Here is a 24,525-nt window from a genome sequence, read left to right as displayed (position 1 = left end):
TAACATACTGGGAAATAGTATAATGAACCCCTCCATACCTATTTCCCAACCTCAGCAGTTATCAACATTACTAATCTTACTTAACTGACCACCTCCACCTATTGTTAGTTGGAATGATTTAAAGAGAACCCCAGTATCAAATCACTGTACTTAGAAATACCTCTGATGTATCTAATGGGTAAAGCATTAAAAAAAAAAAAAAATACAACCATCGTGAATTATTACACTTAGCAGAATTAATAGGAATTCCTTAATATCATCTAAAACTGAGTCCATATTTAGATTTCCCCAAATGTCTCAAAGATTGTTTTCCCAAAGGTGTTGGTTTGTTTGAATAAGAATCCAAATAAGGTGCATGTGTCACACATGTGGTTGTTTGGCCCCTTAAATATATTTTAAAAACAGATTCACTCCTTAAGACCCTTTCCCACACTTTTTTCAGGCCATTGAGATTTTGGCATATGGGATTTCTAATTTAATTTGACTTAATATCATTTCAGTGTTACTACTAACAGACTACTCAATGCAGTTTAAGCTTTTTGAAGGTCCTTTTTTCCTTTATTTGTTTGTTTCTTTCTTACATACGGATTTTTGTTTTTTTCAGAGGTCCTTTTGTCCTTAAGACTGTACCTATTGGAGATGGAGGGTCTGAATAATACGTTTTAAAGTCATGTGAAGCAGTTCTCTTCTGTGTACATATGCCACCCACTTGATATTAAGTTAGGTTTAGTTGTTTTAGTTTGTTTAAAATTTTTGGAAGTGCTTTTTTTCCCTCTTTAAATTCATGTAAAACATAAACATTGTCTGAAATTCAAATTTGTGAATCTAGCTTTAATTTCTGATCATGATAAGTATCTATTTTTCTTAATTTTTGTATAATTCTCCTCTTTTTAAAAGTATAAACCAAATGCACACACACTCACACCCTTATTTTCCTATGAACCCTGCCCCAAAAGGGAGCATATTATAAGCACTATTTTTACCTTGCTTTTTTGACTTGATGCATTAAAGAAATCACTGTTTTGCATATATAGTACTGATCTTTATTCCATTTTTACAGCTGCCTTGTAATCTTAATATTTGTATGTATCATTGTTTGCCCAGCTAATAACTCATTGATGGAGCTTTACTAATAATAAAAATAATGTGATTTTTAACTTTTATTTATTTTTTCACATAGAGCTTGGGATTGCTTTGTTCGTTGCCTGGACCATGCTTATCTTGGTTCCCTTCTCAGTCATGTGATAGTAGCTTTGTTGCCTCTCATACACATCCAGCCTAAAGAAACTGCAGCTATATTTCACTACCTCATAATTGAAAACAGGTATTTATTGTAATAGAAATTAATAGTAAAGATTACAACTTTTTATTACTGTATATTTATGTCTCAGGACATTAGGATTGCTACTGGTAATGTGGAATTGCTCCCATTCTTTTTAATTGAGAGTCCATCAGACAAAAATAATTGACACGCTTTAAAAAAAATTGACATGCGTTAAGTCAGTGCATATCGAACTGATACTATTTCAGTTGTGACATTGATTCATTATAGTATTTAAAACATTAGTAGATCAACAAGTCAAAATTATTTTCATCAGTTTTGAAAGAAGTGAGGCTAAGTTTACCTTTCTTCTCATGCTTAAAAGAGATAGTTGAATATGAAAAAGGTTAAGAGGAATGTTCACCTACTTTCTATAACTTTCCTTAGTTGAAACTCTTATTACTTCATTGCATTAGTCTCTTAACCAGCCTCCCTTCCTTTAGGCTTTTATCCCATTTCTTCATATTGTTCATATTTAAAAACATCTCTTTTATCAATTTATTCCAGCATATGGAGACATTTTGTGATTCTCCCACCTACTAATTGATGAATTTCAAATTGCTTATCTTGATGTTCAAGGCTTTCCAAAATCTGGTCACATCTTATTTCTTAAAACCTTTTCTCAAGATTTCCCAAAACAGACTGTGCTGTAGCTTACCTGTATGAAGAACGTACATTACTCCCATTTTTGTATTTCAAACCAGCTGCTAATTTAGCCTAGAATTTGTTTGTATGCATTTTGAAGTTGTTTCTGTATTTGCATTTAATGTTACATGTTGTAGTTTTTTGTTTCTGAAAAGGGTTTAAGTATTATTTATTTACCTGCTTACCCACTCATACACATGCTACTGCTATTCCCATTAATCATTTTCAATAACTGTCTAAGCAGGGAAAAGGTACAGAAGAAAAGATTAATGTAGGGATTTTTTCAATAAAGTGCTTTTGATATTTTGAGTATGATAGAAAAACATAAACACTGATGTAGATCACCTTTCAAATACTTTTGGATTATTACATAGTGTATCAGTGCTTTTTATTATGCAGCAGTTATTTCTCTACCTTTTCATATAAAAAAATCTCTCCTTCATTTCGTGCTAGTTAGAACACCTTAAGCTCCCTGAATAAAGAAATTTTTTTCAGCTTCCTTTATTGTTATATCACTAGTGTCCAGCACATAGTGGCATATGATAGTTACTTGATATGTATTTGTGGCATAAGTGAATGAAGACTAGAATTTAGAAATCTATTATTGGGATTCAGATAGATTAGAGTATTATATTTGATGCAAATTAAAAATTATAGCCTCAATAAGATTTATATTTTTTTTCAAATTCTTTATGAGAATTTGTGTTTTAAGGTTGGATTTGGCTATCTATTGCTGCACTATGAACCACTCTAAGATCAAGTGTCTTAAAGTGACAAGCATTTTTATTTACTCATAATTTTGCAATCAGGACTGGGTTCAGCAATAGATTCTTTGGTTGGTTGCTGCAGTCAGCCAGCAGGTAGACTTGACTGAGTTTCTGTCTCTTTCCATGTACTCTTGGAGTCTCTCTTTTTTCATGTAGCTTGTCCATGCTGGTGACCTTATATGGTGACTTTAGGTCTCTGATGGGCACCAAACCAGAAGTTGCCAAACCTTTTAACACATCGGCCTTAAGTTGGCACAGCGTTTATTTTGCCACATTTTGTTTGTTAAAGCAAGTCACACAGCTAGCCTAAATTGAAGAGGAAGTGACTATGAAGAAGTAGAGTTTATTTTGGGCCACCAACATAACCTACTACAACAGGGTGATTTTCTTAGATTTGATTATTTGCCACTATTAACCACTAGACATGGTTAGGAAGAATATTTTGCACATCACTAATCCACTAGCACTTTTTTTTTTAAAGATTTTTTTGTTTTATTTTTAAGTAATCTCTACACACACACCCTTACTGGGGCTTGAACTCATGACCCCAAGATCAAGAGTCACATACCCTACTGACTGAGCCAGCCAGGAACCCCGCTAGCACTTTTCAGTGTGACTTAAATTAGCTATAGTTTCAACCTCTGCTTTATTTTTTTTTTACTATTCATACTCTTTGCATATAATATTTTTGTTTTCCAATTAACTATTAGGGATGCTGTGCAAGATTTTCTTCATGAAATATATTTTTTACCTGATCATCCAGAATTAAAAAAGATACAAGCAGTTCTACAGGAATACAGAAAGGTATTTAATTTTTAATTTATGTCTTAGGGCATCATTGATACAAAATTGTTCCCAAATTCCAATACATTGAACAGAGGTTCTGTAGAATCACATCTAGGAATAATATAGTCATATTCCAATGGCTATTTTTATGATTAGATAATCCTATCACAGCTATGATACTTTTTTTAGAAGGGAATTTCAGTATTTAGGTCAAAGACGTTATTGGATTACATAGATTTTTACATAGAAAGCAAATAATATAGTACTTGTGCCCTTACTTCCCAGATTACTATGTCCCTACTTACAGTCCCCCAAAGAAGAAGCTGCCATAGCTTCATGCCCTGAAAAGCTGTGGGAGGATTCTAGTTATGTTGTGCTACAAACTATGGTATGAAATTGTCATGGCATGAAATTGTGGTTTTTGAAGTCATTAACTGATAAGGTGTATCTCTCTGTGTTCTTTATATAGGAGACCTCTGAGAGTACTGATCTTCAGACAACTCTTCAGCTATCCATGAGAGCAATTCAACATGAAAATGTAGATGTTCGTATTCATGCTCTTACGAGCTTGAAGGAAACTTTGTATAAAAATCAGGTATACTAAAATAATTAAAAAGCTATAGAAATGTAGGAAGCTCAAAGAAAAGATGACAGGTTGGCATATTTGCTTGAGTTTCAGTAGATTCAATGAAAGAAGTAATTCTTATTTTACCAAGATTATCAGATCTTAGAATTACTAATCCATGAGATCCCTTTTGAGGTTGAATACTGCGAATTTGCAGAGTTTTTTGTTGTTGTTTTGAAGGGTCATAATTTGACAGTTGTCTTTTGGTCACTGCATCTTCCTGAGTAAGAGTGTGTGTGTACACAATAGCAGCAGTTCGTGTGTCTTCTCATATAATTTCCTATAGATATTTGTCATATAAAATCTCAGTAATTTTGCCATTTTACATTTTGACTGAATTCTTGTTTTAAAGAAACTAAATTTTTAAGTTTACTCTTTTATGATGCCAGTGAAGTTTATTCTTTTCTTGGGCAACATACCGTAGATTGGCTCTAACCTTGATGACCGTGAGAACTGGTGTTTAAAGTACTAGATCACTGTAAGGCTATGAAATAGACAAAAATTAACTGAGGTACTCATTTTTGCATATCAAGAGTTTATAAGATGTGAAAGCCTAACACTCTCATGAGTTAGGGGATTAAACCAGGTTATGTTTGTTTTCATGATAGAAGGAAGCATTTAAGTTACTTAGGATGAAAGATATACATGATGGTGGGCTGCCTGGGTGGTTCTGTCAGTTCAGTGTCCAACTTCAACTCAGGTCATGATCTCATGGTTTGTGAGTTCGAGTCCCATGTCAGACTCTGTGCTGACAGCTCAGCGCCTGGAGCCCACTTCAGATTCTGTGTCTCCCTCTCTCTCTGCCCCTATCCCACTCATGCTCTCCTTTTCTCTCTCTCTCTCTCTCTCTTTCTCTCTTTCTCTCTTTCTGACTTCTGGGTCAGTGAACTTGTGTGACCAATGTGGGTAGCAGCTTATGTGGAAATGGTCCTACCATAGGTGAGGAGCCTTGAATCTCCTCGAATGTAGGTTTTATACTCGCCTAACTGAATCCACATTGCCAATTACAGGGCAATGTAATTGCTTCATTCCCTGCCCTGCACTTACTTCATCGAAACTACTCTGTGCTTACCCCTTGCCCCAAACCTCTACCTGGGTTTCAGGTAACTTAAAGGGCTTCTAGCTTTTTATTTTATATAGGGATTTATGAATAGCAGAGGATTTCTCCTCTTGGCCTAGAGGTTTCCTAGTTTAGGTTGTTTCTAAGTGGATGACATGGTCCTGGTCAAATATTAGGAAACTTTGTATGGATTATCACTTCTTAGATGTAAATGACTAAATCTGAGAACTTAAGGAAATTGCTTATATTCTTAGGGAAAAGCCACAGCTGCCCAACTTTTCCACCTGTGTCACAAAACAAAGATCACACGTGGTAATACCCTAACAAGCCTTCCTTCAATGTAAAGCCCCAGTGCTAATAGATTAGCTAGGCATAGTAAGAAAGTAAATGTACTTACAAGAGCCTTGAAGGTCACATAAAGTAGTCTGAATAAGATGTAATGTCCATAGATTGTTATTGGGTATTTTTAAGTACAGGTTAATTTAGTTTAGAATCAATTTATAGCTGGATAAATTTACTTTAGGTTAGTAAGAAAACTAAAGATAATGGCTTGGAGGAACCAACGAAGATAAGAAAATAAGGGAAGGAATCCAGAGATACATGTCTTTGTAGCCGTATCCCCACTGGCCTAAAACACCTACAAAAAAAGAGAGAAGGAAGTGGGTTTTTTCCCCCCACCTATGACAAGAAAGTAACATCAGTGTTGAAAGCAATTCAGATAAGTTCTAGAATAGTGCTATCCAAAGGAATTTTCTATGAGGATGGAAATGTTCTGTATCTGCACTGTCCAGTTATAGCTGCTAGCCACATGTGGCTCTCCTGAGCACTTAAAGTGTATGATAAGGAACTAGGTATTTAATTTTATTTAATTTTTCTTAGTTTAAATTTAAATAGCCTCATGTGGATGGTGGCTATCATATTGGACATTGCAGCTCTAGAGGATGGCTGAACCTGTAGCAATACCTGAACAAGAAACTGATATAAGAAAACAGGGTTCGAAGTCAAAGAGTCTTTGTAGTAGATGCTGTGAGAGTCCATGAGAAAGCAAATGCAAAAGATATTCTTATAAAAGTTCAGTTCTTAACCAGAGGGAGAGGAAAAGATACTTCAGGAATATGTTGAAAGGAGGTGCTTTAAATAAATAGAGCTAAAATTGTGGTAAAACTGGCTAAACAAACAATTGGGTATAATGTAATGAAAAAGGAAACCATAAAAGATGGTATGACAGTTGATAGGATGGCTGCTGTAGCCTTCTATACTTGACCTTTTTGATGGACTGACCCTGAAAAAGCTTTGTTCTAAATTTATTTTTTTATTTATTTTAATGTTTGTTTATTTTTAAGAGAGAGACACACAGCATGAGCAGGGGAGGGGCAGAGAGAGAAGGAGACACAGAATCCAAAGCAGGCTCCAAGCTCTGAGCCATCAGCACAGAGCCCGATGTGGGGCTTGAACCCATGAACCATGATCATGACCTGAGCTGAAGTCAGTTACTGAACCAACTGAGCCACACAGGCGCCCCTGCAAAAGCCTTGTTTTAATGGGTAGCCCCCAGAGGGTCATTAACATTAAAGAAATGACAGTTTTATGCTTCTTACTTGTAAGGAAGAATCCGTTTTTGAGGGATATAAAGGATACCTAAGGTCAGTGGATAGCAGGGAATTTTTTCTTCTATGTTAGAAAAATCAGACTAGGGGCGCCTGGGTGGCTCAGTCGGTTAAGCGTCCGACTTCGGCTCAGGTCATGATCTCACGGTCCGTGAGTTCGAGCCCCGCGTCAGGCTTTGTGCTGACAGCTCAGAGCCTGGAGCCTGTTTCAGATTCTGTGTCTCCCTCTCTCTCTGACCCTCCCCCGTTCATGCTGTCTCTCCCTGTCTCAAAAATAAATAAACATTAAAAAAAAATTAAAAAAAAAAAAAAAGAAAAATCAGACTATAGATAAAACTGAACAACCATCTAAGATCTTTCTGATCACTGATGGTACTCAGGTTGAAGTGATTTTCTGTGGTAAAATCCCAGAAGGACATATGTTGGGCAGATGATATGCTATTATAGATGAAAAACTATAGGGAATTATCAATAAAACTACTCAGATGAGAAAACTAATTCAGTAAGGTAGGATATAAAATCAACATATAAAAAATAACTTTTATATAATAAGCAATAACTAGGTGGAAGATTTGTTGGAAGACCCAATTTACAACAGTAACAGAAAAAGAGAATATGCTTAGTAATAAACATAATAAGAAATAGATAAACCAATAAAGAAAAACCCTGAAAGACACAAAAAGGTAGTAGGTTTAAGCAAATGGAAACTATCCCTTATTTATGTTAGGTTGACTCAATATTACAAAGATTTCAGTTCTCTCTAGATTAATTTATAAATTTAATGCTATCCCAAAAGAATGCCAACAAGTTGCTTGTTTTTGTTAACTAGGAAAGTTCAGACTAGGGGTGCCCAGGTGGGTCACTCGGTTAAGCATCTGACTTCAGCTCAGGTCATAATCTCATAGTTCATGGGTTCAAGCCCCACATTGGGCTCTGTGCTGACAGCTCAGAGCCTGGAGCCTACTTCAGATTCCATGTCTCTCTTTGTCTTCTGCCCCTCCCCTGATTGTGCTCTCTGTCTCTTAAAAATAGACATTAAAAAAAATTTAGAAAAACAAAAGTTCATACCAATGCTTATATGGGAAAATCAACATAAAAATAGCTAAGAAAACTCTGAGGGGAAAAAGTAACCATGAGGGTTTAGTATCTCTACCAGACATTAACATACTCTACAGCCTGTGTAGTTAATACAATGTGATTCTGGTGCATGAATAAACACACCAGGGGGAAAGAATAGAAAGTTCAAATGTAGACCTTTATGTAAATGGACATTTAGGATATGATAAAAATGGTATTTCAAATAATTAGAGCAAACAGGTTTCTTTTAACAACTGATTAGGCATTTGGAAAATGATAAGATTGGCTCTGAATGTTAAAAAACATTTTTATTTATTTATTTCTTTATTTATTTTTTCAATATATGAAGTTTATTGTCAAATTGGTGTCCATACAACACCCAGTGCTCATCCCAAAAGGTGCCCTCCTCAATACCCATCACCCACCCTCCCCTCCCTCCCACCCCACATCAACCCTCAGTTTGTTCTCAGTTTTTAAGAGTCTCTTATGCTTTGACTCTCTTCCACTCTAACCTCTTTTTTTTTTTTTCCTTCCCCTCCCCCATGGGTTTCTGTTAAATTTCTCAGGATCCACATAAGAGTGAAACCATATGGTATCTGTCTTTCTCTGTATGGCTTATTTCAAAAAGCATTTTTAAATAGAGGCAATGAACACATACTCATTTTTAAAACTCTTTTGGAATTCAGTATCTTTGCTGAAAAATAAAAATCAATTTAACCTAAAAGTGAAGTGAAAACATTTTTAAGTACATAGTAGATAAGTGTATTTTACTTTTCATTTAGTGTTTCATAACATGTATTACATTGAACTGCATTTATCTCTGCCAAATAAAGTGACCTTATATTTTCTAGTTTTAGCAAGTGAGTAAATGTTTATAATTTCATATATTAGTTTTGCTATTTTTATTATGAGCTCATTTTTGAGGTACTTATGCCTGAATTAACCTATAATGTTATTTAAGTGATAGACTGTTGAAGACTGTGGAAGAGTTAAAATGGCTTTTCATTTTTCTTTTGAAGTGATTACTCTAATTTGAACCATAGTTTCAACATGAAGTTTGAGATGTTCACGTATGCTTTACTTTTGATAGAGAGAAAATAGTATAAAAGAAGTAGTTCCAAAGTGGTTACACGAGTACAGTATGTAAATTTCCATTGGCTTGAAAATAGTCTCTTCTTACTTAACAGGTTTTCAGCATCCTCAGGAGATTGATGAAAAAAGATTACGTGAACCAACATACTGTTTTATCACCACCACTGAACCATTTCCCTATTTTTTTGTCCTTCTCTACCTAGTTTTTTAATATACTTTTCAGTCTTCTTGTTTTACCTAATAGCTCTTCCTTGTTGACTTACGTGAATATCTGTCCACTGTCCTTGAAAAGTTATTCTGAGTTCTTTTTCATCTTCTTCATTGCTTCCTTTCCTTCTAAATGTATTTGCTATTATACATATCATATGGTATTTTAATTACCTATTTGCATATCTGTATTCCCCTTAGACTGTGAACTCATTGGGATAAGTCTGTGTCTTATTTATTTTTGTATACTAGTATAATGATAGTAACTGTTTAATGGATTAAGGATTAAAAATTTCTAAAACAATGTTCTTACAGAATATGTTGTGAACTATGTTATGTGAACTCATCAAAAACTAGCTGAAAATACTGCAGATACAGGAATTTAATTTTGTCAGTGTTTATGTCAGGTATTCCTTAATATTTTTAAGCTTTCTAGTTAGGAAAATATACTAGTTTGTGAAAATTATGTACAATTTTCTTTCTACTTTTAGGAAAAACTGATAAAATATGCAACAGATAGTGAAACAGTGGAACCTGTTATCTCCCAGCTGGTAACGGTGCTTTTGAAAGGTTGCCAGGATGCAAATTCTCAAGCTCGGTTGCTCTGTGGGGAATGTTTAGGGGAATTGGGGGCAGTAGATCCAGGTCGACTAGATTTCTCAACAACTGAAAGCCAAGGAAAAGATTTTACTTTTGTGGTAAGTAATGGTAATTTGGGATGACAAGAAGAGTTCTCTGTCCTATTCAAATTTCTATATTTCATTTACAAAGAACTGTTCAGGTTATCCTTAGTGGCACCGTGATCTCAACTAGACAATTTAGGTAACTTCTAAATTTTTTCCTTAATACTGTTACAGAGATCTAGAGCCCAAAACTATAATAAAGTAGGAGTCCAGACTAGTGTGCTGTGTTCTTTTTAAAAAGCTTCCCAACCTAGGGGTGCCTGGTTGGTTGAGCGCCCTACTCTTGATTTCAGCTCAGATCATGATCCCAGGGTCATGGGATCAAGTCCACATTGGGCTCCACACTGAGTGTGGAGCCTACTTGGGATTCTCTCTCCCTCTCTCTATCTCTCCCTCTCCCTCCCTCTCTCCCTCTGCCCCTCTACTCTGCTTGTGTGTGTGCACTCTTTCTTTCAAAAATTAATAAATAAATAAAATGAATAAATAAAAAAGCTTCCAATCTAATGATAATAGTTAAAACCTAATTGATTATTTAAATATTAGAATTTCAACACTGTTGCTAAGTGTTTTCATGGGAAACTAATTTCCCAGGGTGTCCTAATAGTGTATAAAAAGTTGCCATGGTCAAATGAGTTTGGGAAATCCTCTAAAACCAAATCAAACAGCATCTGTATCACTTAGTATGCACGCTGTCAGTCTCCAAGAGGAGGGTTTGTTAAAATTATTTCTTGGAGTGTCTCAAATGACTGGGCTTCTACAAAATGCAATTGAGGAAATGCTATATATATAATTTTCTGGGTTTTTTTGTTGTTTTCTTACTTTAGAGAGAGCGCGCACAAGCTGGGGAGAGGGAAAGAGGGAGAGAACCTTAAGCGCAGCCTTCACACTTGCATGGAGCCCACTGTGGGCTCAGTCTCCTAACCCTGGGATCATGACTTGAGCCAAAACCAAGAGTTGGGCACTCAACCAACTGAACAACCCAGGTGCCCCTGCAGTTTAAGGATTAAAATGCAACGCTTGATCTTGGGGTCATTAGTTCAAGGCTCACATTGGGTGTAGCTATTACTTAAAAATAAAATCTTCAACAACAGTAAAACAAAAAATGAAACTTGGAGCTTTGCAAAAGTTGAATGATTCAAATGCCCTTTATTAATAGCCTAAACAGCCTTAGGTTGGGCTTCTTGGCTACAGATTATGTTTTAGCCTTGGTACCACACTTAGTTTGACTCTTAATGTCCTTTCCTTTTCTAAGTTAAATTCACTTAGGTAACTAAGTTAAATTAATTACATAAGGCACGGTACAGTGTAAAAAATTGATACACCTTACCTTTGTTTTTTTCTTGTTTTTATTGAGACTGGAGTAGAAGATTCAAGCTTTGCCTATGGATTATTGATGGAACTTACAAGAGCTTACCTTGCGTATGCCGATAACAGTCGGGCTCAAGATTCAGCTGCTTATGCCATTCAGGTAAGAATGTGTATAGTCAGTACTGGTTTTACATTACCGAATTCTGATAAGTTGTAAATGTATACTTTGGAAACTTATTTTTGTAAACTGTCATTTTCATTATCAAAGATCAAAATTATCGTAAGTTCATGATAAAATTTCACAGTACAGAAATGTACCCTCTTAACAGATTATTATAGATACTTTGGAAAATTTTCTATATATTTATTTAACAAATCTATATGTCTTCACCAAACAAACAGATCATATTACTTCATGTTCTGTAACTTGATTTTCTTTTGTGTTCAAAAGTCTGTCTTGGGTTATTTTCCATGTCAGTACATAGAAATTCTTTGGAAAGAAATTTATTTAACAAATTTAAGAAATTTATTTAACACATTTAGGATGTATTCAGTGTTTTGCTTTTGAGAGAAATGCTTCAGTGAGCACTTGAGTGAATATATCAATAATATAAACATCTAGAGGTTAAAATATGTCTGAGAGCAAACACAGAATTTACATTTGATAAATTTTATCAAAAAAAGTTTTACCAGTTTATGCTTCCTTGACAAACCTGCATTTTATCAAAATTTTACATCTTTGTCAATGTGACAGATGAAAAATAGTACCATTTTACTTTAGTAGTATTTAATTACGAGAGAGGTGTATCATCCTTTATGTATTTATTGCATTTTTGGTGAATTTTTTCTAGATGATCTTTGCCCATTTTTCTTTTGATATAGAGCTATTTTTTCATTGCTATTTAAGATGTATTTGTATATAATAGAAGTTAACCCTTTGTCAGTCACACACATCATAAATATTTTTCCAGTTTGATGTTCCTTGTCTTTTTTCATGGTATTTTTTTCAATTAAAAATGTCTTTGTTTTGTTAGATATTCAGTTCTGGAATTCATGGTGAGTGGTCTGAGTTTCAGATATAAATTTGGAGGTATTCATTGTACAGATAGTATCTAAAATTATGATCCTGGATGTGTTCTTGGAGGGAGATCCAAGTGAAAAGATTCTTATGATCCAGGTGAAAAGATTCTGGTAATTGAGCCCTGGACATTGAGAGGTCAGTGAGAAGAGGAGGGAACAAGTAAGAAAACTGAGAAGGAGCTGTCAGTAAGGTAGGAGAATGTGGTGTTCCAGAAGACAAGAAAGTGTCTATAAAGGAGAGTGGAAGAATGAGATAGTAGCTGGGAAGGAAGGAGGAATGCAGATAGGAAAAATAACAGATGTTTATATGTTGCTTGGAAACAATTCAGCAGAGTGGAGAATATGATAATGTAAGGAGAGAACTGATCGAATACTTTTTTTTCCCGTTTTTTTTAAATTTATTATTTTTTTAATATGAAATTTATTGTCAAATTGGTTTCCATACAACACCCAGTGCTCATCCCAACAAGTGCCCTCCTCAGTGCCCATCACCCACTTTCCCTTCCCTTCCACCCCCCCATCAACCCTCAGTTTATTCTCAGTTTTTAAGAGTCTCTTATGAATGGATAAAGAAATTGTGGTTTATATACACAATGGAATACTACTTGGCAATGAGAAAGAATGAAATATGGCCTTTTGTAACAACGTGGATGGAACTGGAAAGTGTTGTGCTAAGTGAAATAAGTCATACAGAGAAAGACAGATACCATATGTTTTCACTCTTATGTGGATCCTGAGAAACTTAACAGAAGACCATGGGGGAGGGGAAGGAAAAAAAAAGTTAGAGAGGGTGGAATACTATTTTTTAATAGGCAAAGAGTTGTGGAGTATAGTTTGCAAGTGGAAGGGGTAGGCTTAATTAAAAACAAAAGCAAGTCATCTGTAGTAAGAGGAGAGAAAGTGTATGGGCTCTGCTGCTGATAATGCCAGGCTGGATAGGTATGTGGGTGGAAGTTGTGGAGGTCTTTTTGGATTCCTTCTGTGTTTTTCAATTAAATATGAAGCAAAGTCTGCAACTGTAAGTATATTGATCTTTTTGAAAGTATAAATGGTGACCCCCAAAAAGAATTGCTGATCTCCCTAATTAAAAGAGGCTTTTTATTAACTAGAGTGACTTTGCCAAACATCAAAAAAAGCTGGCTTCAGGGGCGCCTGGGTGGCGCAGTCGGTTAAGCGTCCGACTTCAGCCAGGTCACGATCTCGCGGTCCGTGAGTTCGAGCCCCGCGTCGGGCTCTGGGCTGATGGCTCAGAGCCTGGAGCCTGCTTCCGATTCTGTATCTCCCTCTCTCTCTGCGCCTCCCCCGTTCATGCTCTGTCTCTCTCTGTCCCAAAAATAAATAAACGTTGAAAAAAAAAAAAAAGCTGGCTTCAAACAAAATTTTAATAATATTTAAAAAAACTTTTTAACATTTATTTATTTTTGAGAGACAGATCATGAGCAGGGGAAGGGCAGAGAAAGAGGGAGACACAGAATCCGAAGCAGGCTCCAGGCTCTGAGCTTTTAGCATGAGATCATGTCCTGAGCCGAAGTCGGATGCTTAACCAACTGAGCCACCCAGGCGCCCCTAAAAATATTTTAAAATTAAATGAAAATGGGTTCTGGATATTTCTGTATTTGAATTTTTCATATATTTCCTTGCTTTTACTAAAATAGACTAATATAAGTATAAAGTACATATTTTGCTAGACAGTTCTTATAGTACATCTATTACATATGGTCATTTTCAGTGGAATTGAAAGGGCTCAGGTGATAAAAGATATAATATCCTAACATATTTGTTTTGTTTTGAATATTAATACTAGAGCCAAAGATTTTTTTTCTTCATTTATAAAATATCGTTTGTTTTATTTTCAGGAAAGTAAAATATAACCATTTAATTTGAGGGCTTGAATAGTAAAGTGGTCTTTAACGTTTGCATTTTTTCACAATTTTTTTTTAAGTAAACTCTACCCCCAGTGTGGGTTTTGAACTCTCAACCTTGAAATCAAGAGTCACAGGTTCTGCTGACTGAGCCAGCCAATTGACAGTTTTGAGCTCAGTATTTTATACCTAGAATTTGAGATACCTTGAATTTTTAAAACTATTTTGGATTTGTAGTGGCTTTCATTAAAATTCAGAAAAGATTAAATTCTAAAAATTATACTTCTGCAAATATAGACATTTCCAGTATTTCCTCCAAATAGCTCTTAATCTTATTTCACGTATATATTACATATATAGAACACAAACTTCCTTCATGTTCAAGTACTACCACAGCTTTGGGACCTTTACTAAGTTACCTAAATGGTTTTAAGCATTGAAATACATGTCCTAAGTAAGTTCACAACTTTTATAATTCTATATATTTTTAAATTATTTTTGTAACTATTATGTGTAGAATGTTGATGATCAGAAAGGTTTATCTACTTCACTGAAGATTTACAAATGTAAAATATGTATTTGTAGGAGTTACTTTCTATTTATGACTGCAGAGAGATGCAGACTGATGGCCCAGGTCACCAGTTGTGGAGGAGATTTCCTGAGCATGTTCGGGAAATCCTGGAACCTCATCTAAATACTAGGTCTGTATGCTCGTTAAAACAATTTTTGTAAAATTGTTTTTAACATTATAAAATTAATGTTATTTTTGATGTAACTTTTTACCATTAAAAGTATTTTCAGTATGTCTAATAATGTATTTTCCACTGTGAATATGCCTATAATCTTGTCAAAAACTACAGTTTGTGCATTGGTTAAATTCTATAATTTTAATTATTTAAAATTTATTAAAGCTAAAAGGATTGATTTTTCTGTTTCAGTCAGTAATACTTTGAAAATCTACTTTAAATTAAATATGAGTTTAAGTTCTTGATAGGTGTAATTAATATAGAAACTTAAAAATTTAAAGCTAGTTCCAAAGTCATTAGTAAACCCCAGTTAGAGATTAGATTTTCACCCTTCACCTCCTCATGAAGATATTTTCTCCCTCTACTTTTTAAAAAAGTATATTGTAATCTCTTTAAATTTTAATAATTTTGTTAACACTGATTGAATCTATAAAATTATAAATTAATTTTAGTTAGAAACTATGATTTGAAGTATACTAGGTCACATGCTTATCAGATATGTGACCATGTATAAATTATTTTACTTCGTTGAGCATTGGTACAGTGCCTGGCCTTGTTTGCTAGTTACCTCTTTATATTTAGAAACTTTTTTTTTTTAAGTCAGACAGCTCAAGCAGCAGCAGGGTAGGAGAGGGGCAGTGAGAGAGAGAATCATAAGCAGGCTCCATGCTCAGCACAGAGCCTAGTGTTGGGGGGCTTGATCCCATGACCCTGGGATGCTCAACTGACTGAGTCACCCAGGCACCCCATAAAACCTGTTAAATTTAGAGCCTTTTATATGTAGAAACAGAGGGATGTAGCTGGTAAAGATAGTGGGGCAAAGGAGTGGGTAAAGAATATTAATGAGAGTTCTTGAAGTGAAGGACCATAAAGACCAAGCTGGTTAAGGAAAGAGGTAATGAAAGGAAGGTGTTACAGATCAAGAGAGTTTAGCACGGTCAAGGGACAGAAGATCTCAGTGATGAAGAGCCAATGTGTTAGCATAACTGGGTAACGGGAAATTTAGGAGGAAACTAGGGCTATAGAGTAAGATATCTAAATAGTTCATTTTGGAAGCGAAGAAGTTTCTTTGTATTGACAAGGGAGCCCTGATAAAGAAGTAGAGGAGAAAGTCGTTGAGAAGGTTTGAGTTTGATTAGATGGTATAGACAGACTCTGAAGTCACTCAGGGTGGTAGACTTTGGAAAGAAAGAAAACACTGAGAGATGTAATAAAGCTATCAGTGAGTTTGATTATCACTGAATTTGGTGAATGCCCATAATGAAGAGCAAAGAATGGTATGTCTGGGTGTCTTGAACCTCAAAGGAACAAGTCATTATTACACAAGAATGAAATTGGAAGGATCTAAAAGGAGCATTGAGAGGTAGGAGGAGACACACTCAAATACTTTGAAGTACTTGGGGTATGCAAGAATGATCTCCTACCCCATTATTAAGGATATAGGAAAAGTAGTGTCTTTAACCATATTTGAATAAAGGCAAGGCAGTAGTGGGGTAGTCAGTGAAGGAGTTGAAATAGTTTCTTAGATGTTTTATACTAAAGTTCTAAACAGGTGGATATATATTTATATACTTTTTAATAAACAAATTTTCAAAATTACAGATATAAGAGTTCTCAGAAGTCAACAGATTGGTCTGGAGTAAAGAAGCCAATTTACTTAAGTAAATTAGGTAATAACTTTGCAGAATGGTCAGCATCTTGGGCAGGTTATCTTATAACAAAGGTAAGAGAACTCTGATCAGAATTAGTTAACTGAACAGAAATTCTAAAGGAAACCAGAACATCTATCTGAATATATGTAGCACAAATAGTAGGTATTGAAGGAATTGTGCTGATAGTGATAGACATTTTTGTAGAAAGCATTCACTAATAGAAAGTAACAGTTTCTCTACTGTTACTAGTTTCTGGGTAAAATGGTAATTATTTTATCAAGCACATTACTATGATTTTTTGCAAAATGTCTATTATATTATGTCTGTTCATTTTACATTGTGAAACGATAACTGTTTAAAAGATGTAAATGGATTTTGAAGGCTTATTAATAATAAAAAGATTTTTTTATATAATAAAAAGATATATCATCCCTTTGTGGCTTCTTCTAAAAGAGGATACATTATCTGAACTTCATCCAAAATAAAAATAAACATTTATAAGAAATGAAACTTCATGAAAAAGTAGAGGTATATTTCTGATGTTTTCCTAATATGAGATTTTTACATGCCTGACAGAAAGGTTCTGTGTGTTCCAAGAAATGCTTAAGGCATATTTAAAATTTACAACTTTAGTTTTTAATTCATATTTCTATTTTTAAAAATATTATTATAATAATTTTATCTGATAATTTCAAGAAAGTTTTTCATGTTTTTATGAACATACTGACCATATATTATGTGAAATGTAGAATACCATTGCATTAATTACTTCCAGATCTGGAATCTTTAATTTAGCTTAGGTTGTTGTTGTTAAGTGAGGTGTTTATATTTGAGAAGGAAAAAAATCTTTAAATTTTATAAGAGACCAGTAATGTTGGCAAATCTAAGGTTAGAGCATACCAATAAAACTTGATTGTAATCCCAAGTAATTTAGTTTTCTGTTTCTTTCATTTTTTCCTATAGTTAATCACTGTTTATTACTTATTAAAAATGTGAGTCTTATACTTAATGTACTGACCCAGAGTATACATTTTGGTTACTCATGTGTGTGTTCAAGGAGTTAATATGCTGAATTTAATGTTAGCTAAATAAAATATACTGTAATTAGGGAGGTTAATCTGTAACAAAACATGATGCATCCATAAATTAATGGTTGGCGGGGAAGGCCATTTACTTTGAAGTGGTTGACATTGTCTGTAGGGGTCACAGCAGTTCAGGCACTTTGAGTTATTTAGAGTGACCAAATAGGTCGTGGTCTGAAATTCTCTATGCCTCTAAATAAGAGAATACCCACTCTGCAATGATAAATTATCTCATATGTGTGTGTGTGTGTGTGTGTGTGTGTGTGTGTGTGTGTGTGTGTTTACATTAATCAATAGAATAAAATGTATAAAATGACTTAACTGTCCCTAAACCATTTGGGTTTACAGGTTCGGCATGATCTTGCCAGTAAAATCTTCACCTGCTGTAGCATTATGATGAAACATGATTTCAAAGTGACTATCTATCTTCTTCCACATATTCTAGTGTATGCCTTGTTGGGTTGTAATCAAGAAGATCAGCAGGAGGTGAGAGATGCCTTTTATTTGGTTTCTGTTTGTCTAAACATTTGTCTGATGTAATTAGTATTAGAAAAGCTACATATTAGGAAATGTATATCAGTATATGGCTATGTATGTACATGTCTAAATGCCTGAAAATCTTTTTTAACCTTTTATTGATCAAAGAATTATATAATGCTTAGTGTAGAAAATTAGTATATATTGTAGGGGCACCTGTCAGTTAAGTGTCCTACTTTGGCTCAGGTCATGATCTCACGGTTCCTAAGTTTGAGCCCTGCAATCGGTGCAGAGCCTGCTTCAGGCACTCTGTCTCCCTCTCTCTCTCTGCCTCTCCCCAGCTCACACACTTACTCTCTCTCTCTCAAAAATAAACATTAAAAAATATATACATATTAATATGCCCCAGTATACATAGAACTTTTTGACAAAAGAGTACATAAGAAATTACTGATAGTGTTTTACTGACATAAGAAATTACTGATAGTAAACAGTAATGTGGATTAGGATAGGGGAAGGAGAATATTTTACTACTGCTTTTATTTTTTTAATTTTTTTTAAAATGTTTATTTTTGAGAGAGAGAGACAGAGCATGAGCAGGGGAAGGAAAGAGAGAGAGGAACACACAGAATCTGAAGCAGGCTCCATGTTCTGAGCTGTCAATGCAGAGCCTCACACAGAGGTTGAACTCATGAACCACCAGATCATGACCTGAGCTGAAGTCAGATGCTTAACCGACTGAGCCACCTAGGCATCTCTACTTTTTGTTTTATGATATTTTGTAAAGTTTAATTTTTTAACCACATACATATAGCAGTTTTTTTAATAATTATTTTTAATGGCATAAAGAGCATATTACTATGTTCTTAATGTAAAAATTGAATTATACAAGTAAAAGTGTGCCCTTTGACTACCATTCCTGATCCCATACTTCCAGAAGTCATCACTGATATTAATTTGATGTGTATATTTTTATTTTTGAGAGAGTGAAGGAGAGAGAGAGAGAGGCAGAGAGAGGGAGACACAGAATCCGAAGCAGGCTCCAGGCTCTGAGCTGTCAGCACAGAGCTAGCTGCGGGACTTGAACCCACGAACCGTGAGATCATGACCTGAGCCAAAGTCGGACACTTAACCGACTGAGCCACCCAGGTGCCCCAATGTGTATATTTTTAGACCTTTTTATTTTTTATTTATTTTTATTTATTTATTTTTTATTTTTTAATTTTTACATTTATTTATTTTTGAGAGACAAAGCACAAGTGGGGGAGGGGCAGAGAGAGAATGAGACAAAATCCGAAGCAGGCTTGAGGCTTTGAGCTGTCAGCGCAGAGCCCTATGTGGGGCTCGAACTGAAACCGCAAGATCATGACCTGAGCTGAAGTCGGACGCCTAACCGACTGAGCCACCCAGGTGCCCCACGACATTTTTATTTTTTAATGCAATTGGTTCTGTTTTGGTTTTCTTTTTTTTTTTATTCTATATTGTGTTTTAATATATATATATAATTTACTGTCAAATTGGTTTCCATACAATATCCAGTGCTCATCTCAACAAGTGCCCTCCTCAATGCCCATCACCCACTTTCCTCTCTCCCCCACCCCCCATCAACCCTCAGTTTGTTCTCAGTATTTAAGAGTCTCTTATGGTTTGCCTCCTTCCCTCTCTGTAACTTTTTCCCCCCCGCTTCCCCTCCCCCTGGTCTTCTATTAAGTTTCTCAGGATCCACCTAAGAGTGGTTTTGGTTTTCTTTTATGGCATCATTGTAGATAATTGTTCTGTAACTTGCTTGTTTTCTTTTTTTATTTACCAATATATATTTATTGAACCACCCTTTTTAAAATTAATGCTGTATAATATAGTACTTCGATTTTATACTTGTACCATTGTTTATTGCCATAATAATGATTATTTCCAAGTTTTTGTTTTTACAATGCCATGGTGAGCATCATGGCAATTCTTACTTGTGAAAGAGTTTTGTGTATGTGTGTTGAGGGTATATTCCAAAAAATAGAATTGTTGGGTTATATGGTAGGTACATTTAAAATTTTATTAGAGACTATAAAATTACCAATACTGACTTACAGTTGCCTTAGAGTACTTTGTCTTATAAGTTAGATAGTAGTAAAATGATAGTATATAGACCTATTATTAACCATAAAATGAGTTCTTCTTAGGTTTATGCAGAAATTATGGCAGTTCTAAAGCATGATGATCAGCATACCATAAATACCCAAGACAGTGCATCTGATCTGTGTCAACTAAGTACACAGACTGTGTTCTCCATGCTTGACCATCTCACACAATGGGCAAGACACAAATTTCAGGCACTGAATGCAGAGAAATTTCCACAAAGCAAATCAAACAGAGATAAGGTAGACTCAATAGGTGAGTCATAACATGTGTTTATTTTATTCACTTAATTATTAACCAATTAACTGCTTCCTGTATCAGTTCTGTAATTTAAGCATTAGCTTTTTAAAGACCTGTGTTTTCTTGTACACCTTTTTTCATCCTAAGGTAGCCTTTTCACTGAGAAAAAGAGAATTTATAGTCAGAAAACCTCTTTAAATTCTACTCTCACTTCCTTAGAAAGACACGTGCCTAATTTTTCATTGTATAATATAGGATTAATATTATCTCATTTAGAAGACTGAGGATTAAATGAAATGATGAATGTATATATTGTACAGTGTGAAATAAATGACATGTTAATATTGTTAGTAACTGACTCCTCACTGCTAACCCATTTACTCTGTCTTCTCAGTGTATTGGGTGTATTTACTCTGTGTCCCTTCAGTGTACTGTGTGTGTATACACATACATATATATGCATACACATATACATACATGTACGTATATGTGGTAAAGTGTTTGTTATCCTTTTTCACTTGTGAAATACTCTTTGCAGTTTTTTTCACATGTTTTAAATTTCAAGAGAGATTTAATTTCATTTTATGGCCTATTTCTGTTTTCCATTTTTTATTCATTTCATTCATTTTATTTTTTTGTTTTTCCTGTCTCTGGTAGTGTTTGGTATTCAGCAAACTCTCCAAATATGCTTGATATGCATTACTACATCACACCCTGCTATACCAAACATGTGCATTTTTTTCCCTGTGATATTACAGCTCCCACTAAGGTGGAATTTCATTAGAGTTAAAAATAACACCTACCCCTAGGATAGAAGCATTTGCTAAGAATTAGATTCATTCTACTTCTGAATACCTCAGCAATTTTAATAGAAATGTCATGTTTTACCTCCTACATTTTGAGGTTAATTGAAAAAATTGACCAACAGTCCTTAAAGAGACCTTCACTTATGCAGTCCTCAGTTTGTGAGCATCTCCCTCTTGTTCATATACCTGTGGAAACCACGTACATTCCTGTTGTTAAGCACAAGAATTTGTTATTTTTCTAACAGTTTTTTTGGACTTTCAAACAAATATCTGCGGGATTGTTTCTCTGAGGACTATGGCTAGTTATTAATATATTTTCCATTGGTTTAACAATTACATGTTCATTCCTCTTTCTGCACATGAAAATGTCACTGGAAAACTAAGTCTGAACTTTATCACTATTCCTACTAACATTGCAAGGGAAATACTAGCTTTTAAGAATAACATTTGTAATGGTTCAAAAGTACAATATCTTTGGAGTCCCTGGGTGGCTCAGTCAGTTAAGCGTGCAACTCTTGATTTTGGCTCAGGTCATGATCTTGTGATCATGAGATTAAGCCCCCATGTAGCACTGGGTACTGGACTTGGAGCCTGCTTAAGATTCTTTCTCTCTCTCTCTCTCTCTCCCCCCCTCCCTCTCTCCCTCCCTCCCCCCCTCCCCCTTTCCCCCCCCGCCCCTCCCCCCAAAACAAAAACAAAAGTACAATATTTTTAACATCTCTCATAATTTGAATGATCTACAGATTTTGATGGAATCAAGGACTTACTTTACGTATAACTTCTTTTAAATTTACCATCTTGATTCTTTAAATTTTGAAGAAATTTATAAGTGTTAAAGTGTTTTACTTTGAATTTTCATTAAAGTAGTTGCTGTTGTATACATAACAACATAGGAAAAAATAGCCTGTTAACAATTCTAAACTTTATTTTATTTTATTTTTCCAATATATGAAATTTATTGTCAAATTGGTTTCCATACAACACCCAGTGCTCATCCCAAAAGGTGCCCTCCTCAATACCCATTATCCACCCTCCCCTCCCTCCCACCCCAACAATTCTAAACTTTAAAAAGAAAGCTATTTCTATAATTCTGCTGTTTCCCTACTGTTATACACTATTAGTGGTTTTATAATTATCATTAATAAATAACTCATTTTTGTATCTTTTGTATCATCTTTGTATCTTTTCAGTATTTAGTACATTTGTTTAGTTTTTTGGGTTTTTTTAAGTTTTATTTAAATTCCAGTTACAACATACAAGGTAATATTAGTTTCAGGTGTACAGTATGGTGATACAGTACCTCCATACATTGGTGCTCATCATAACAAGTGCACTCCTTAATCTTCATCACCTCTTTCACCCATCACCGTCTCACCTCCTCTCTAGTAACCACCAGATTCTTCTCTATAGTTAGGAGTTTGTTTTGTGGTTTGCCTCTCTTTTTTTTTTGTCCTTTGCTCATTTCTTTTGTGTCTTAAATTCCACATATGAATGAAATCATATGGTATAATACAGATTTACATTTAATCCTCACAACAACATTGTAAAGAAGGAAGGACAATTCTAATATTTCCCTTATATATATGGGGAAATAGAAGCTCAAATAAGTTAAATAACTGTCCAAGGTAAGGTAAGTAATAATGGTGGGAGTTGGAGCAAGAATCCTTTGAGCAATCATCCTACTGGTATTTACATTCTAAGCATGATATTCTTAATACATTTCTGTTAACTTTAGTGAATGAAATTGAATTTAAAATGAATAAATAGGAATTTAAATCGACACTTAAAATTTCATGTTATAAGTCTTTACTCAATTGTCTTTTTATAATCTAGTATCTACTGCGGATTATGAAGACTATCAGAGTGTAACTCGTTTTCTAGACCTCATACCTCAGGATACTCTGGCAGTAGCTTCCTTTCGCTCCAAAGCATATACACGAGCTGTAATGCACTTTGAATCATTTATTACAGAAAAGAAACAAAATATTCAGGAGCATCTTGGATTTTTACAGGTTTGAAATTAATACATTAAACTTAATGTTGTTTAATATTGCTGATCTTTTATGTTTATATCGTTCATTTTATTGAACATTTTATTGAGTGTTTTATATGCTGTGCTAGGTACTAGATATTTATAAGCACTTTAGAAACTTGCGGATTAGTGGGGAGAGATAAACATCCGTTTGGTGTAATACTAGTTGTGCCCTGAGGAAAGGCACTTATGTGTGGGGTGGGGCGGGGTGGGAGATGGAAATATGTGAGCAAGGAATTAGTACAGGCTCTTTGGAGATCTTGTCTAAGCTGGGTCTTAAAGAATGGATGGTAGATATGTAAAAGAAGGGGTCAAGATATTTCAAACAGGGGCATCCATATGGAGTTGGCAAAAGTGTGGAGTTGGGAAAGAACGTGGTGTATGGTAAAGAGTAAAGTGTCAGTTTGGGAATGGCAGAAGAACGATAAAGATTTGGGCAGAGGAAAGATAAAACATAGAGGACCTTTTAAGTTGTCCAGAATTCTTAGGTGATTTGAACCAGGGAAGTGCAATGGAAGAAATGACTATGGCATTCATGGAGGGAGGGTTTGAAAGAGCCATGATGCAAGGGAAGCAAGCCATTGTTATTCTCATGAGAAATGTGGGCCTGAATTTGGGGATGAGTGGGAAGGGGGATGTGCTGGTTGTAACAGGAATTGGGCATGACAGTGCTAGTGAAATAATGGTTTAGGTGATAAAATTTTGATTGTGTAGGGAAAGGGGAGAAAAAAGGCAGATGGGGCTAATACAGTGGGATTAAAAAAGAGGCCAAAATGAGGGGCACCTGGGTGGCTCAGTATGTTGAGCATCTGACTCTTGATTTCGGCTCAGGTCATGAGCCCAAGGTAATGGGATCCAGCCCCGTGTCAGGCTCCATGCTGAACATGGAGCCTGCTTGGGATTCTGTCTCTCTGCATCTCTCCCCTGCTCATGCTCTCTCTCTCTCCCTGTTAAAAAAAAAAAAAAAAAAAAGTCAAAATTGATAGACTTTTTCCAAGTTGAAAAGCAAAAGGCAGTGAGAAACTTAAAAATTAGTAGCTTGTAGTATTGTTGTTTTTTTTAAGTTTTTCATTTAAGTAATCTCCACGCCCAGCGTGGGGCTTGAACTCAAAACCCTAAGATCAAGAGTCACATGCTCCTCCAACTAAGCCAGCCAGGTACCCCAGTACTTTGTAGTATTTGGATGAATATTAGCCTCCTCCTGTCTATTTTTCTCCTTGTCTAGCTTTGAGTCTATTTT

General features: G+C 35.0%; 1 protein-coding gene across 1 annotated transcript in view; it reads left to right on the top strand.

The window, feature by feature from the left end:
• The window catches only part of ATR (ATR serine/threonine kinase), a 102,410-nt gene that overhangs the window by 36,020 nt on the left and 41,865 nt on the right, over positions 1-24,525 (top strand). The window contains exons 19-28 of the mRNA XM_030329307.1: positions 1,181-1,324; positions 3,444-3,537; positions 3,989-4,114; positions 9,679-9,885; positions 11,225-11,338; positions 14,706-14,821; positions 16,469-16,589; positions 17,949-18,086; positions 20,252-20,462; positions 23,087-23,265. Of these exons, the coding sequence (XP_030185167.1) occupies positions 1,181-1,324; positions 3,444-3,537; positions 3,989-4,114; positions 9,679-9,885; positions 11,225-11,338; positions 14,706-14,821; positions 16,469-16,589; positions 17,949-18,086; positions 20,252-20,462; positions 23,087-23,265 (1,450 nt within the window). The remainder of the gene's footprint in view (positions 1-1,180; positions 1,325-3,443; positions 3,538-3,988; positions 4,115-9,678; positions 9,886-11,224; positions 11,339-14,705; positions 14,822-16,468; positions 16,590-17,948; positions 18,087-20,251; positions 20,463-23,086; positions 23,266-24,525) is intronic.

This window comes from Lynx canadensis, chromosome C2, assembly GCF_007474595.2.
Source record: "Lynx canadensis isolate LIC74 chromosome C2, mLynCan4.pri.v2, whole genome shotgun sequence".
Taxonomy (NCBI): Eukaryota; Metazoa; Chordata; class Mammalia; order Carnivora; family Felidae; genus Lynx; species Lynx canadensis.
This window is presented reverse-complemented; position numbering and strand designations above follow the sequence as displayed.